Source organism: Canis lupus, chromosome 4, assembly GCF_003254725.2.
Source record: "Canis lupus dingo isolate Sandy chromosome 4, ASM325472v2, whole genome shotgun sequence".
Taxonomy (NCBI): domain Eukaryota; kingdom Metazoa; phylum Chordata; class Mammalia; order Carnivora; family Canidae; genus Canis; species Canis lupus.
The window spans coordinates 28,108,005-28,121,600 of record NC_064246.1 but is presented as its reverse complement, the minus strand read 5'-3'; the positions used below and the strand labels follow the sequence as shown (position 1 = coordinate 28,121,600).

Here is a 13,596-nt window from a genome sequence, read left to right as displayed (position 1 = left end):
TCTATGGCTAGCAGAGCCTACAGCATTTAATTGTCTGGCCCTTGACAGAGAAAAGTTATGAACGCCAGCTGTAGGGCAGGGGTTCTCAAACTCGAGCGTGCACCAGGTCATCAGAGGGCTTGTTAAGGCATAGATTGCTGCTTAGGCCTCCCTCCCTCCCACGTGTCTGATTCAGGAGTTCTGGGGCTGACCTGAGGGTTTGCACTCTAGCATATTCCCAGGTGAAACTAATGCTGCAGGTCTGGGGACCCCACTCTGAGAAGCGGTGCTCCTGGCCAGTGTTCTCAACAGTGGTGACACACCAGAATCCCCTGGTGTCTGTCTGGGTCACATCCCCAAGGATGCTGATGTAATTGGTCTGGGCCTTGGTATTTTGCTGGGTTCCCAAGATTGACAGTCACTTTCTTAAAAAGAGGAGAAGCTTCATCACAGGTTTCTGGTGTGCCCACTGTGTGTCAAGTCCTGCTGCACAGGTTCCCAGGAGCTGCTAGGGAGTAAGACAGTAACTTCTTAGCGCTCCAGGCTCAACCAGGGAGCCTGGGCAGCCAGGGCCCTCCACCCTAGGGATCCTGTGGGTTTGGGGATGCCAGGATATGGGAGTTGAACAAGCATCAGGTGGTTGTGGTGCACAGAACCCCAGTGTCCGGGGACACTGGGCTGGAGGCTACCCGGGGCAGAGACACCCGTTGTCCGAGTGATCCCGGGGCCTGTGTTCACTGCTGCTGTCTGGGTCAGGCCCTACCACAGGCTGAATCCCGACTACGAGAGGCTGAAGATCCAGTGTGTGCGGGCCATGTCGGACCTGCAGAGCCTGCAGAAGCAGCACACCAACGCCTTGAAGAGGTGCGAGGAGGTGGCCAAGGAGACCGACTTCTACCAGTGAGTGGGACTGCCATATAACAGCTAGTGGGCCTTCAGCAAGAGAGTTTGGGTCTTTGGGTCTCGGTTTTTCTAAGTGTAGGGTGAGCTGTGAACCCTTTACACCAGCTAGTGACAGACTCGGAAGCACAACAGGTAGGAAAGGGATTGAAAATTAGGCAGTAGGCCAGGCAGATGGCTGTCCAGGGGCTTTGCTGCAGCTCCTGCTGTAGGAGAGGTGGCCGGGCATGTTCCCCTGGGTCTCCTGGGGCCCCTCTGAGTTTACTGGCCTGCCTTACCCGCCCACTTGCTGACGTTTGCCCAGGCCTGTGCCAGGTATGGGCCCATCACCTTGCCTTGGCCTTCATATGTGTGCTCTTCTTGGTCTCAAGTTTTTAAAAAATGGTTTGGGTCTTTCTGGCATTTGGCTGATACCACGCTTTGGCCTGCCTCTGAGTGCTGCTGCCCTGACTGCTGTGGGCTCCCATCGGGTGTATTGGGACGTGGAGGGGCAGGAGAGGAGGGGCTGGAGGGGTGGAGGCTGGCTGGGCTTCACCGTGTGTATGGGGGTTGTAGCACACTCCACAGCCGGCTCCTGAGCGACCAGACCCAGCTGAAGGACGATGTGGACATGCTGAGGCGGGAGAATGGACAGCTGCTGCGGGAGCGTAACCTGCTGCAGCAGTCTTGGGAGGATATGAAGCGGCTCCATGAGGAGGACCAGAAGGAGATCGGTGACCTCCGGGCCCAACAGCAGCAGGTAGAGCCAGGCAGGGTGGCTGGGGGCACACCAAAGTTGGGCATACTCCCACCCCCATCCATCTTCCCACTTCCCATCCATCATCCATCCTCCCACTTCCCATCCATCCTCCCACCTCCCATCTATTCTTCCACCCATCATCCATCTTCTAACCCATCATCCATCCATCATCTAGCCTTCCACCCATCATCCATTCTCCCACCTCCTATCCATCCTCCCACCCATCATCCATTCTCCCATCTCTCATCTATCCATCATCCATCCTTCCACCCATCATCCATCCTTCCACCCATCATCCATCCTTCCACCCATCACTCATCCTTCCATCCATCATCCATCCTTCCACCCATCTTCCATCCATCATGCATCCTTCCATCCATCATCCATCCTTCTACCCATCATCCATCCTCCCACCTCCCGTCTAACTTCCCACCCATCATCCATCCATCATCTATCCTTCTACCCATCCTACCACCTCCCATCTATCCTCCCACCCATCATCTATCCTCTCACCCATCATCCATCCTCCCACCCTTCATCCATCCTTCTATCCCCCATCCATCCTTCCACCCATCATCCATTGTTCTATGCATCATTCATCCACCCAGCCCCTCATCCACCCACCCATGCATCATTCATCCATCCAGCCCCTCATCCACCCACCCATCATCCATCCACCCTCCCACATACCCATGTGATCATTTAGAAAGTATTTTTGGAGTGTCTGCCTAATGTGAAGCACTGGGATATCTGTGAGCAGACACTGTTGAACTCTGTAGTCCAGTGGGGGGAGACTAATGCTAGTTAAATGATCACACATATCTGTGTATCACTGTGAGTGTTGCAAGGGCTACCAGGGAGGAGGTGCTATGCAGTGGTGTTCAGTGTGTAATAGGAGTTTGGCTTCGCAGGTCTGTAGCTTCCTTCCTTTGTATGGGTCATGTGCGATTTCAGATGAAGAGAAGCTTGGAAGTATTGAAGCCCTGTGCAGATATGAGAGGGAGTCATTATTGTTGTTGGTTTTTGGTGGGAGCATGGCTTCTTCCTTTGCTCCTGGCTTGCATTCCAAGTTATTTTCTTTGCCATGCTCAGCTCTTGTTTCACATGGACAGGCATGAGCAGTGGGCCAGTCAGTCAGAAAACTGGCTTGCTGTGAGTGCCGTTGGCCAGTTCTTCTCTTGTAGCTCACAGACGGAACTGCCCTGGCCCATGGCAGGGGCCACGGCCACCTTCTGTGTGCATCGATGGTTGTGTGTTTGGGGTTGGAAGGCAGTCCCAGTGAGCGGCAGAACATCCCCGTCCCCATCCCCATCAGAATCATTTATGGCTCCCTGAGTTAAAAGAGGACTTTGGGGCTTGCTCAGCCCAAAACTCATATGTGACAATCTGAGCCTGTCTGATGATGTAGCATGATATTGTCTCTCTTGCTTTCTTTTTCATTTACAATTCAAATGTTGTAAATTGTGAAACTGTCACAAACTTACAGAAGAGTTACAAGTACAGCACAAAGAATTTTTACCCCTTATCTTTCCAGGACAAATTGCCAACCTATGTGCTTTTTAATAAGGTTATTTTCCTATAAGACAGTAATACAAACATCAACATAAGGAAGTTAACACTGATAGATAGCTAATACCATGTAATCAGTAGGCTCCAATTTGAGTTTTGCCCGGTGTATAAATAGTGCCTTTAATAGGAAAATGATCCAGTCCAGAATCAGGCATTGCACGTAGCTGTCACGTCTCTTTGGTCTCCTTCAGCTTGGAAGAGTTCCTCAGGCTTTGACCTACATGACTTTGATGCTTTATTATTATTATTTTTTTTTTACTTTGATGCTTTAGAAGATGACAGGCCAGTTATTTTGATGCATGTCCCTCCACCTGGATTCGCCAGATCCTCCTGGTTTGATTCCATTTGTGCATCTTGGGACTGTCACAGGAGTGACGCTGCCACCTTCTCACCGCATCTTAGAGAGTGGCCCTTGGTTGGATAGGACCCATTACCTGTGATGTTCCCTTTGATCACTCAGTGAAGGTGATGCCTCCAGGCTTCTCCCCTGCAGAGTTCATTGTTTTCCCTTTGCCCGGCTGTCTGACTGTCTCTATGTAGATTCATGATTTCCTGCTTTATTCAGTGGGTTTGGGATTCATTGTGAACACTTTCTTGCTCTCTGGCACAAGAAGATGTCCCAGGCTCATTTCATTTCCTGCCCTTGTCCTGGGAATCAGCCATTTCCCCAAGGGGTCCTCATTTCTTTTAGTAGAGGATGGTACTTAGGAGTGAGATCTGAATGCCAGGTGTGCATAGAGCTAGTGGGGTATCACTGTTCCCAGGTCGTCTCAGTAGCCAGAGTAGGGGCTATCTCAGTACCCCATGCCCCACTTACATCTCTGTTTCCAGGTCTCTGTCTCCCCCGCCCCCTCATATATCTGTATCTACAATACATAGCATATATATTGAAATCTGTGAGTTTGCACTAACACTCCCAGTTCCAGTCCAATGCCACAATACCGTAGGTTCATTCTAGTTGCCTCCCTTCCTGTTTTTGTCAGCTCCCTCTTACAGCAGCGGGAAACCACAGCAAGGGTCAGGGATAGCCCCAGCTGAGTGTTTGTGTGCCTTCTCTGCCCTGGGGCCGGGAGTGCTGGCCACACCTCCCTGTCTTTACCTTTACCCACCAGTTCCTTGCTCCTTTATTTATGGGCATTTTTCCCCCTGTCCAAATTTGGCTCAGCCTTTTGACTTGGATTTAGCTTGGATTTTATTTTCTTTGAGTGATTTCTCATTTCAGATGTATTCCTGGCTCCGTCTCAGCCTAAAGAAAGTTCCATGGCCTTGCCAGAAAGTGGCAGAGTGGGACTTTTTTCAGGGTAGCAGTCATGGTCTCTTATGTCGCCCTGGAGGTTAGATGATGTTGCATATAAAGCAGTGGCACCGTGTGCCCACCAGTGTGAAGAACTCCATAAGTGTCTGCTGTCCTTCTTGCTTTTGTCCTAGGCCTCTCAAGGCTGGGCTATAATCTGCCCTCCTAGGGATGTGGAGTGGTTGCCATAGCCCCCATGCCCTGCTGGGGGTGGGGTGGAAGGTGGGGCAGCCACTCTGCGATCGGTTTGGCAGTTCCACAGACAGGTAAACATACAGTTCCCAGATGACCCGGCAATTGCACGTCGAGGTGTAGTCCCAAGAGAATTGCAAACACACATCCACAGAAACAGCTGTAGTGTCAGTGTCATAGCAGCAGCATTCAGAACATGGAAACGGTCCAGCTGTGGTCTGCTCTAAATGGCGGAATATGAACATTCAGCATAAAAACAGGTGACGCATTGACACTTGCCGCTATCTGGATTAACCTGGAAAACCTGGTGCTAAATAGAAGCCAGTCACAAAGGACCACACGGTGTCTGATTGCATTTGTATGGAAACTTCCGGAACAGGGGATTCCACAGAGACAGGAGAGAGACAGGGGTTGTTTGGGGCAGAGGGGTGGGGGGGATAATAATAAACAAAATAATAATAAATAAACAAATAATAAATAATAAACAAAATAATAAATAATAATAAACAAAATCCTGTTTATTCTGGAGGGAGGGGGAGTGCTGATGGGCACGGGTGTCCTTGAGGGCTGGGGATGACAATGTGCCGCGATTACGTAGTGGTGGTTACCGCACAACCTTACCAGGATTTACAGCCTGGTAAGTGTGCCGGCTCCACTGACTGGGGCCTTGATTGGGTGAATCGTACAGTGCGTGACTTCTATCTCAGAAAAACTCCAATTACCACCTTTTCATCAAAGAAAGTCTGCCCTCATGAGGCGTAAAGTTTCATGGGCTCCCAGTTCTCTCTTTACTGAGGACTTTCACAGCTCGAACAAACATCCGGACTGAGATTGCTCTCTCCCCTCCCCCCCCTTTTCCTGTTCTCCCCACAGATGACATGGGAAGGTGACTCGCCCTCCCCTCCAGCCCGTGCCTCGTGCCTCGTTCTCCTGTCCTTTCCTACAGCTGTGACCCTTGGAGGCTAGTTTGTTAACGGTGGCCAATGAGGTTCTCCAGTTCTCTTCAGCTGGACCCGTGTCCCTTGGCAAGTGCCACCTTAGGACCACATGAGGACAGGAGGCTGGCCGCTGCGGGGGTGGGGGTGGGTAAAGGTGCACCTCTGAGCTGCCAGGGCCACCACCGGGCTGTGGGAAGCTCATTCCTGGGTGGGTCAGCAGGAGAGGAAGCAGGGGACATGGGGGTGGCCACAGGTTTCCTCCCCACGGGGCCCCAGGGCAAAGGTTGACCTCGCTGGACAAGGCTGGTTTTGTTGCCTGGCTCCTCCCATGCCTTGTTAACTTGGAGAGGCCCTTGCGGGGTAAATGGTGCTGTTTGACTTGCGTGTTTGCTTGAGAGATTTGTGGGGCTCCACAGCCCTCCGCATCATTTATCTCTGAGGAAATGAGGCAGCCCTAGCCTGGAGGGGCGCCACAGGTCCGGGGCTTGGGGCCTGAGCCCTCTCCCCAGCTTTGCCAGTGTGCATAAGTGTGTTTGCATGCATTTGTGGTGGGGGAGGCTCGCAGCCTGGCAGCTCCATCTCCAGGCCCCTCAGAATGTGCCGTCTGGATTTTTCTCGGTTGCTTCTGAAATGCCCAGGAGAGCCTGGGCAGACACTGCCAAGCCTTGGTTAGGGGAGCAACATAGAGGATCTTCTTTCTTTACTACTGTGATGCATGTTCTTTAGTTAAAAAAGAAAAAAATCCTGCAAACAGTAAAGTCACCCACCCCCACCTCAGCTTTTGGTGATTCCTAAAAGTTGACTTCTTTTCTCAGATATCCCAGGAAAGGAGTTTCTTCGTTTCTTTATTGAAGCCCAGAGGGACGAGTGTTTCTTACCAGTGTAGAGATGGGGGCCATTCTCTTGTGGGCTTCCCTCGGCTCAGCGGCCCCCCTCCTGTGTGGGTGGAACCAAACCCTCAATGTGGGCCCCCCCCAAGCCCCCCTGGCGGGGGCCACTTCCTCCCTGTCCTCACAAGCTGAGGGGAGTCATCTCTAAAGACTTCCATGCCTGCCTCAGATGAGTTGTTTGCTGCCTGTCTCTTGAGAATTCTGGGCCGAATTAGATATTCTCTCTCACTTGGAATTCCACTTGCCTTGCTGGGAAGCTAAACATTTGCATGTGTGTGCACATGTGTGCACAAAGGATGAACTACCTAATAAGACTATAATCATCTGATTATAGAAAGGAAAAATTCTATACTAAATAGGATAGATTTTCAATTCTCTGGAGTTAACTATGACCATGATTTTTCCAAACTTCTTCAGAGGCTGTGATCACATTGACCCAGGCATGATTCTGAGCCCTGCTTGTAGAGGAAAGTCGAGAAGTGTTTGGGGGCCCGTGAGCCTCTTTGAGTGTCTGGATGCTGTCCCGTGGAAAGGGATCCTTCTACGTGACTAGGGCTAGAATGGGAACAAGAGGGTAGGAGTTGAGGAAGGCAAATTTCAGTTGAAATAGGCAAGACCTGGTCCTGCGAGTGTTCACCTGGGGGTAGGGCCGTGGCCAGAACAACACAGGCTGTGAGCCTGAGGGTCCCAGGTCCCACCACGTGATCAGAGCTGGACTGTGAGCATCAGAAGGGATTTCTGGGTCTGCTCTAGGGTTCTCCCTGACTAACGCTGTCTCCCCGGATCTTGTGACCATCCTGGCATCCAGTTCACTCTGCCCTGGATTGTCAGGCAGGCTCCAATCCAAGCTCCTCACGGTTGGAGCATTTGGGGGACTGTTTCCCAGGGAAGAAAGGCCAAGCCATGGTGTAGACCCCAGAGTCTGTTGTGGACTTGTGAAGATAGCAAGGCCCAAGGTGAGGGCTTTGTGCTGTGTCAAGGCTGCCTTTAGAACTAGTTTGTTTCTTGATGAAGCTCAGATGTGGCAACTGCAGGAGAGCCTCGGCCTGTCTACCCAGGGCTGCCACCTAGCGGGCGAGTCTGAGAACAGCAGCAAGGCCTTTGCAGAAACCAGTCTATGTCTTTGGAGCCAGTGGGGTTGGTTCTCACCTGGCTTAGGGGATGATTAGAGTGTCAGACATTTGAAGTGATTTATTTATTTAATTATTATGTATTTATTTTTAAGATTTGATTTATTTATGCATGAGAGACAGAGAGAGGCAGAGACATAGAAGCAGGCTCCCTGCGGGGAGCCTGATGCGGGACTTGATCCCAGGACTCCAGGATCACAGCCTGAGCGGAAGGCAGATGCTCAAGCACTGAGCCACCCAGGTGTCATTTTTTATTTATTTTTTAAATATTTTATTTAGTTAGTTATTTAAGGGAGAGAGGGAGAGAGAGTGTGTAAACATGAGCCAGCGTGGGGTGGGCAAGAACAGAGGGAGAAGCAGACTCACCACTGAGCACAGAGCCCAATGTGGGACTGGATCCCAGGACCCTGAGATCATGACCTGAGCTGAAGGCAGACACTTACCAGACTGAGCCACCCAGGTGCCCCTTGAAGCAATTTTTAATTGGAATGTTTGAGGTATGTCCACAAGTTAGGGCAGCCCAGTCTAGAAGCTGGACCTTTTCCAGACACAGGTGGAGATATACTGATTGACCCAGAAGACAAGAAAACTCTCCATTTGCTCTTTGTGTCCTGGGCACCTGTGGATATGAGTCCCTGTGGGATGCTCCTCTGTGTCATGGGCACTACAGAGGATGACGTGCTTGGTGTCCTCCAGCCCTCAATGTCTGCACCTGGAGACGTTCAGCTGTCCTGTTTATTCTGGACTGGGACTCATTTCTCATTCATGATTTATGGAAAACAATAATGTATGTCCCCATCTCACAGAAAAGATATTCCAAGTAGTTTAAAGATTTAATGTGAAAAGTAAAACTGAAATTTTTAGAAAAAATAATATGAGTATCTTCATGATCTCAAGGTAGGAAGGAGCTTCTCAAATAAAACAACCAAAGCCCAAACCAAAAAGGAAATGATTGATAGATTTTACTGTTTCAAAATGGGAAACTTGGTATAACATAAGACTCAGATTGGGAGAAGCTTTTGTAATATATACAACTGGGAAAGGATTAGTACCTAGAATTAATGATTAATTAATTTTTAAAATATATTTTTTTAAGATTTTATTTATTTATTCATGATAGTCACACAGAGAGAGACGGAGAGGCAGAGACACAGGCAGAGGGAGAAGCAGGCTCCATGCACCAGGAGCCTGACGTGGGATTCGATCCCAGGTCTCCAGGATCGCGCCCTGGGCCAAAGGCAGGCGCCAAACCGCTGCGCCACCCAGGGATCCCTAAAATATTTTTTTTACTGGGGCCCCTGGGTGGCTCAGTCAGTTAAATGTCTGCCTTCAGTTCAGATCGTGATCTCTGGGTCCTGGGATTGAGCCCCACACCAGGCTCCCTGCTCAGTGGGGAGCCCGCTTCTCCCTCCGCCCCTCCTTGCGTGTGCTTGCGCATGCTCTCTCTCTCTCTCTCTCTCTCATTTAAATAAATTAAATTACTTTATTTGAGAGAGAGCATGCATATGCACACGGGGGGGGGGGGCGGCAGAGGGAGAGGGGGAGAAGGTCCCAAGCGGACTCCACACTAAGACTAAAGCACCCAGATGCCTCAGTACCTGGAATTTACAAATAAGCCTTCTAGAAAGAAAGGAAGAGAGAAAGGAGCAGGTGAAGGAGAGGGGAAGGCAAGTCAAAGGATATGACAAGACAATTTATAGAAGAGAAAATGTATAAAATCAGTGAATAGGAGACATAAGGAGTATTGCTCTATCTTTTTAGTAATTGGGAATGCAAGTTAAAAGAGCCCTTATTTGTCTGTGAGTTTGGCAATACTGTCAAAAAAATCTGACTTTCACCACAGCCGAGAGGTAGAAACAACTCACATCCTTTGACAAATAAATGGATAAACAAAGCACAGTACATATGTACACTGAAATATTATTCATTTTTAAAAAGAAATACTGTCACATGCTACAGCGTGGGTGACCCTTGAGGACATTGTCCTAAAGGAAATAAGTCACAGAAAGAGAAATAGTGTACGATTCTGTTTGTTTGAGGCACTTAGAGTCTTCAGACTCATAGAAACAGAAAGTGCAGGAGGGTGGGTGCCAGGGCTGAGGGAGGGGGGAACTGGGAGTTGTTTGATGGGGACCGAGTTTCAGTTTTGCAAGATGAAAAAGTTCTGGAGGTGGATCACACGACAGTGTCAATGTACGAAACACGACTGTAATGGACACTTCAAAATGTAAAAAATGGTGGAGACTGTTACGGAGACCGTTACGGAGACCATGGACGTGTCCATCAAACGGAAAAAGAATGTGTGATGTGCTCATGCAGTGAAGTACTACCTGGCATCCCTTCCCTGGGTCTCCAGAGCAACATGGAATCAACAGGAGCACCTCTAGTAAGAAGCATTAGGAATTTTCATGAAGGATCCTTGGGTGGTTCAGCAGTTTAGCACCTGCCTTTGGCCCAGGGCGTGATCCTGGGGTCCTGGGATCGAGTCCTGCATGGGGCTCCCTGCATGGAGCCTGCTTCTCCCTCTGCCTGTGTCTCTGCCTCTCTCTCTGTGTCTCTGATGAATAAATGGATAGAGTCTTTAAAATAAAAAGAAAAAAAATTTTCATGAATACGTAGGTAGTATAAAATGTTGTGCATGGAGATGGGTGGCAGCAAATTTAGGGGAACGATTCATTCTGGAGGGCAAGAGAGGGATGCTAGATACAAGAATGCAGCAGGGGTCTTAGCAACATCTGTGATGTTTTATTTCTTTGGAGAGCAATTTGAGACATGTGACTGACAAGATATCAGGATTAGAACTAGGTGGCAAATTACATTGCGTGTGCTGCTTTTTCTGTAGGTTTAGAAGATATTCTATTTTGTTTTTGTTTTCAGAAAAAGACATAAGACGATAGAATGGGCTTAGTGGTTGTTTTCTGATGGATTTCTTTGTTTGCAGCTCTGATCTGCCACAGTGAAGTATTTTTACCAAACAAGGTTTTATTTTATTTTATTTTTTAAAGATTTTATTTATTTATTCATGAGAGACACGGAGAGAGAGGCAGAGACACAGGCAGAGGGAGAGGCAGGTTCCCTTAAGGGAGCCTGATGTGGGACTTGACTGGGGATCACGCCCTGACCTAGAGGCAGAGGCTCAACCGCTGAGCCACCCAAGTGTTCCAACAATGAAGATTTTAACTGCCCAAGGAACCCATGTACTGTTTGTTTGGTTATTTATTTATTTAAGATTTATTTATTTATTCATGAGAGACACAGAGGCAGAGGGAGAAGCAGGCTCCCTGCGGGGAGCTCGATGTGGATGCAGGACTCAATCCCAGGACCCCAGGATCACGCCCTGAGCCAAAGGCAGACGTTTAACCACTGAGCCACCCAGGTGTCCCCATGTACTGTCTTTTAAAATAAGTTTGGATTTCAGTACCCTTGTCTTGTAAGATTTCCTTTGAAGGAAAGAGTTTTGCTTTAAAAAAAAAAAAAAAAAAGAAAGAAAAGAAAGAAAGAAAGAAAGGAAAGAAAGAAAGAAAGAAAGAAAAGAAAGAGGTAAGACAAAGGGGAAAAGACTGGCCACCCTGACCGAGCCGATTTCCAGGGTGCCCTGCCTCCCCAGCAGTCCGCCATCCTGGACTTACATGTGCTTACATGTCCTAGAGGAATAGGCTCCTTCTCCTTGTCTCCGTGATTTTGACTTTTAGCTCTGACTTGTTCATCGTATTTACTGAGGGCGAACCCTCGCTTCCGAGGGAGTATTCGGTAGTCCCAGATTCTGGTTCTTGAGAATGCAGAAATCTGATAACTCAGGGTCTGTGCTGAATATGCAGATAATTCCCGGCCTGTTGCATTTGGAACAGTCAAGCAGGCTTTTCTGGTTGAGTCCTATCATTTGAGGAATAAGGAAACTGAAACTCAGAGATGTGGAGTGCCCACCCAAGGGCTCAGATCCCCTGAGGTGCTTAGCAGAAGTCAGCAGGCCCCTGGCAATCGATTAACTCATCTGGGTTTTTATTCTTTAAACCAGCACCTTGAATGAACTTGAGTATCTGTAATTTGCAGTAGGATACTGTTTTACTTAAAATCCTCCCATGGTTCCCGTCTTACTCAGGATACAGCCTTTGCTGCGAGCCTTGAAGCTGTGCCCATGTCTGCAGCCTCATTTTGAATCCACTTCTTGTTCATTGGGCTCTGACTGGAGCCCTGCCCTTCTCTTTGTGCCTAGAATGTGTGTGGGGGTTCCTGCCTCAGTGCCTTTGCACTTGTTTGCCCCTGTGTGCTCTAACTGCTGCTCTTCATTTGCATCTAGACTCAGGAGTCACTTTCTCAGAGAAGCCTCCTTAAGCATTAGCCCCTCTATCTTTTCTCAGTAGCCCTTATTATACTTTGAACTTATTTTATTTATTATTTTTAACTCTCTCTCTCTCTCTCTCTCTCTCTACCTACCTGTCTGTGTGTTTATACCCTCCCAGGAGGATAAAGATCCATAAGCCGCAGTCTTTATGTGTCCTGTCCAGCATCATCAGTGCCTAGAATATATTAGATACCTGTGTTGAGGGGTCTTTAGCACCTCCCCCAGGTTTGGTGATTTGCTAGGATGACTCACAAAACTCAACATGTAATCATACTCAGAGCTAAAATTTATTTCAGTGAAAACACACGAAGCAAAATCAACCAAAGGAAGAGGCACATGGGGCAAAGTCCAGAGGAAATCAGGTGCTGATTTTCAGGAGGCTTCCCCTGTGGAGTCACACGAATTGTGACCTACTGCCTGCCCAAGGAATTTACTGGGGTCCTGCCTCCCAGGCACCCTCTGCCCTGCATGTACTGGGATTCTGGACTCCCGGAAGAAAGCAAGGAGCCCATCAGGTTCCCGGATGCCAGCCAAGGGTCAACTTGCCAGCAGGCCTTCCTTAGGATAGAAGTCCCCGGTCTGCTTCGGGGGCTCTTTTCTACACACTTAAGAAACATTTGTGGATGAGGAAATTGACCAGTGTGAGTGCAGGGCCTGTGGAATCAGACCTTAGGATGCCTAATCTCCCTCCTCGGTCACCAGTACTACTCGCAGACAGACAGACGGAGAGTGGTGGGAGTTTGTCCCACCTCCTGTCCTCAGGCCCTTGGTAAGTGTGACTCTCTGGTCCCCAGGTGTTGAAGCTCAACGGGTCATCAGAGATTCTCAATAAGCTGTATGACACGGCCATGGACAAGCTGGAGGTGGTCAAGAAGGACTACGATGCCCTGCGGAAGAGGTACAGCGAGAAAGTCGCCATCCACAACTCCGACCTGAGCCGCCTGGAGCAGCTGGAGGAAGAGAACCAGCGTCTGTTGAAGCAGACGGAGATGCTGACGCAGCAGAGGGACACGGCCATCCAGCTGCAGCACCAGTGTGCCCTCTCCCTGCGGAGGTGAGAGCTGCCCTGCCCGTCCCCCGTGTGCGGGGAATGGCCAGAGGGCCACACGGGCTTCCTTTGCCGCAGGCCCACTCTCCTTTATGGGCTTATTGCTGGCAGCCAGGCTCCCAGCCACTTGCAGGGGGTAAAAAAAAAAAAAAAAAAAAAAGAAAGAAAAAGGGAGGGGGGCTCTAGTGACTCTGCCTTTTTTTTTTTTTTTTCCCCTGCCTTTTTATTCAAAAAATATTTTGGGGGTATTTGGGGAACATTTTGTTGGCACTCCATGTGGCTTGGGAATTGTGTTCCTTCCTCCCATCCGAATAGCTCTGGGTGTTCTGACCATCCTATTTCTTAGGTCTCCGCGCAAGCCTCTTCCCTCTGTGTCACCCACCCACCCAGCAAATAGAATTATTTGCCCTAAGCATTGTTTCTTCTAAAATGTCATTTTTAAAAATGTATATATAATCTGTGTGTGTGTGTGTACATGTATCTCTGTATATCTGTATGTATTTCTTTCTATATATACACCTGCCCTCAAACAGCATTTCGTAACGTGTGTTCCTATGGAACACCAGTTCCCTGGA

At 49.0% G+C, this 13,596-nt stretch overlaps 1 protein-coding gene across 6 annotated transcripts in view; it reads left to right on the top strand.

Annotated features, from left to right (window-relative positions):
* The window catches only part of DLG5 (discs large MAGUK scaffold protein 5), a 119,174-nt gene that overhangs the window by 60,651 nt on the left and 44,927 nt on the right, over window positions 1–13,596 (top strand). For 5 of the 6 annotated variants that reach the window (XM_025435477.3, XM_049109069.1, XM_025435475.3 and 2 more), the window contains 3 exons: window positions 736–879; window positions 1,435–1,618; window positions 12,768–13,027. In XM_025435477.3, coding sequence (XP_025291262.1) covers window positions 736–879; window positions 1,435–1,618; window positions 12,768–13,027 — 588 coding nt within the window. The remainder of the gene's footprint in view (window positions 1–735; window positions 880–1,434; window positions 1,619–12,767; window positions 13,028–13,596) is intronic. The other variant, XM_025435478.3, reaches the window with a different exon arrangement.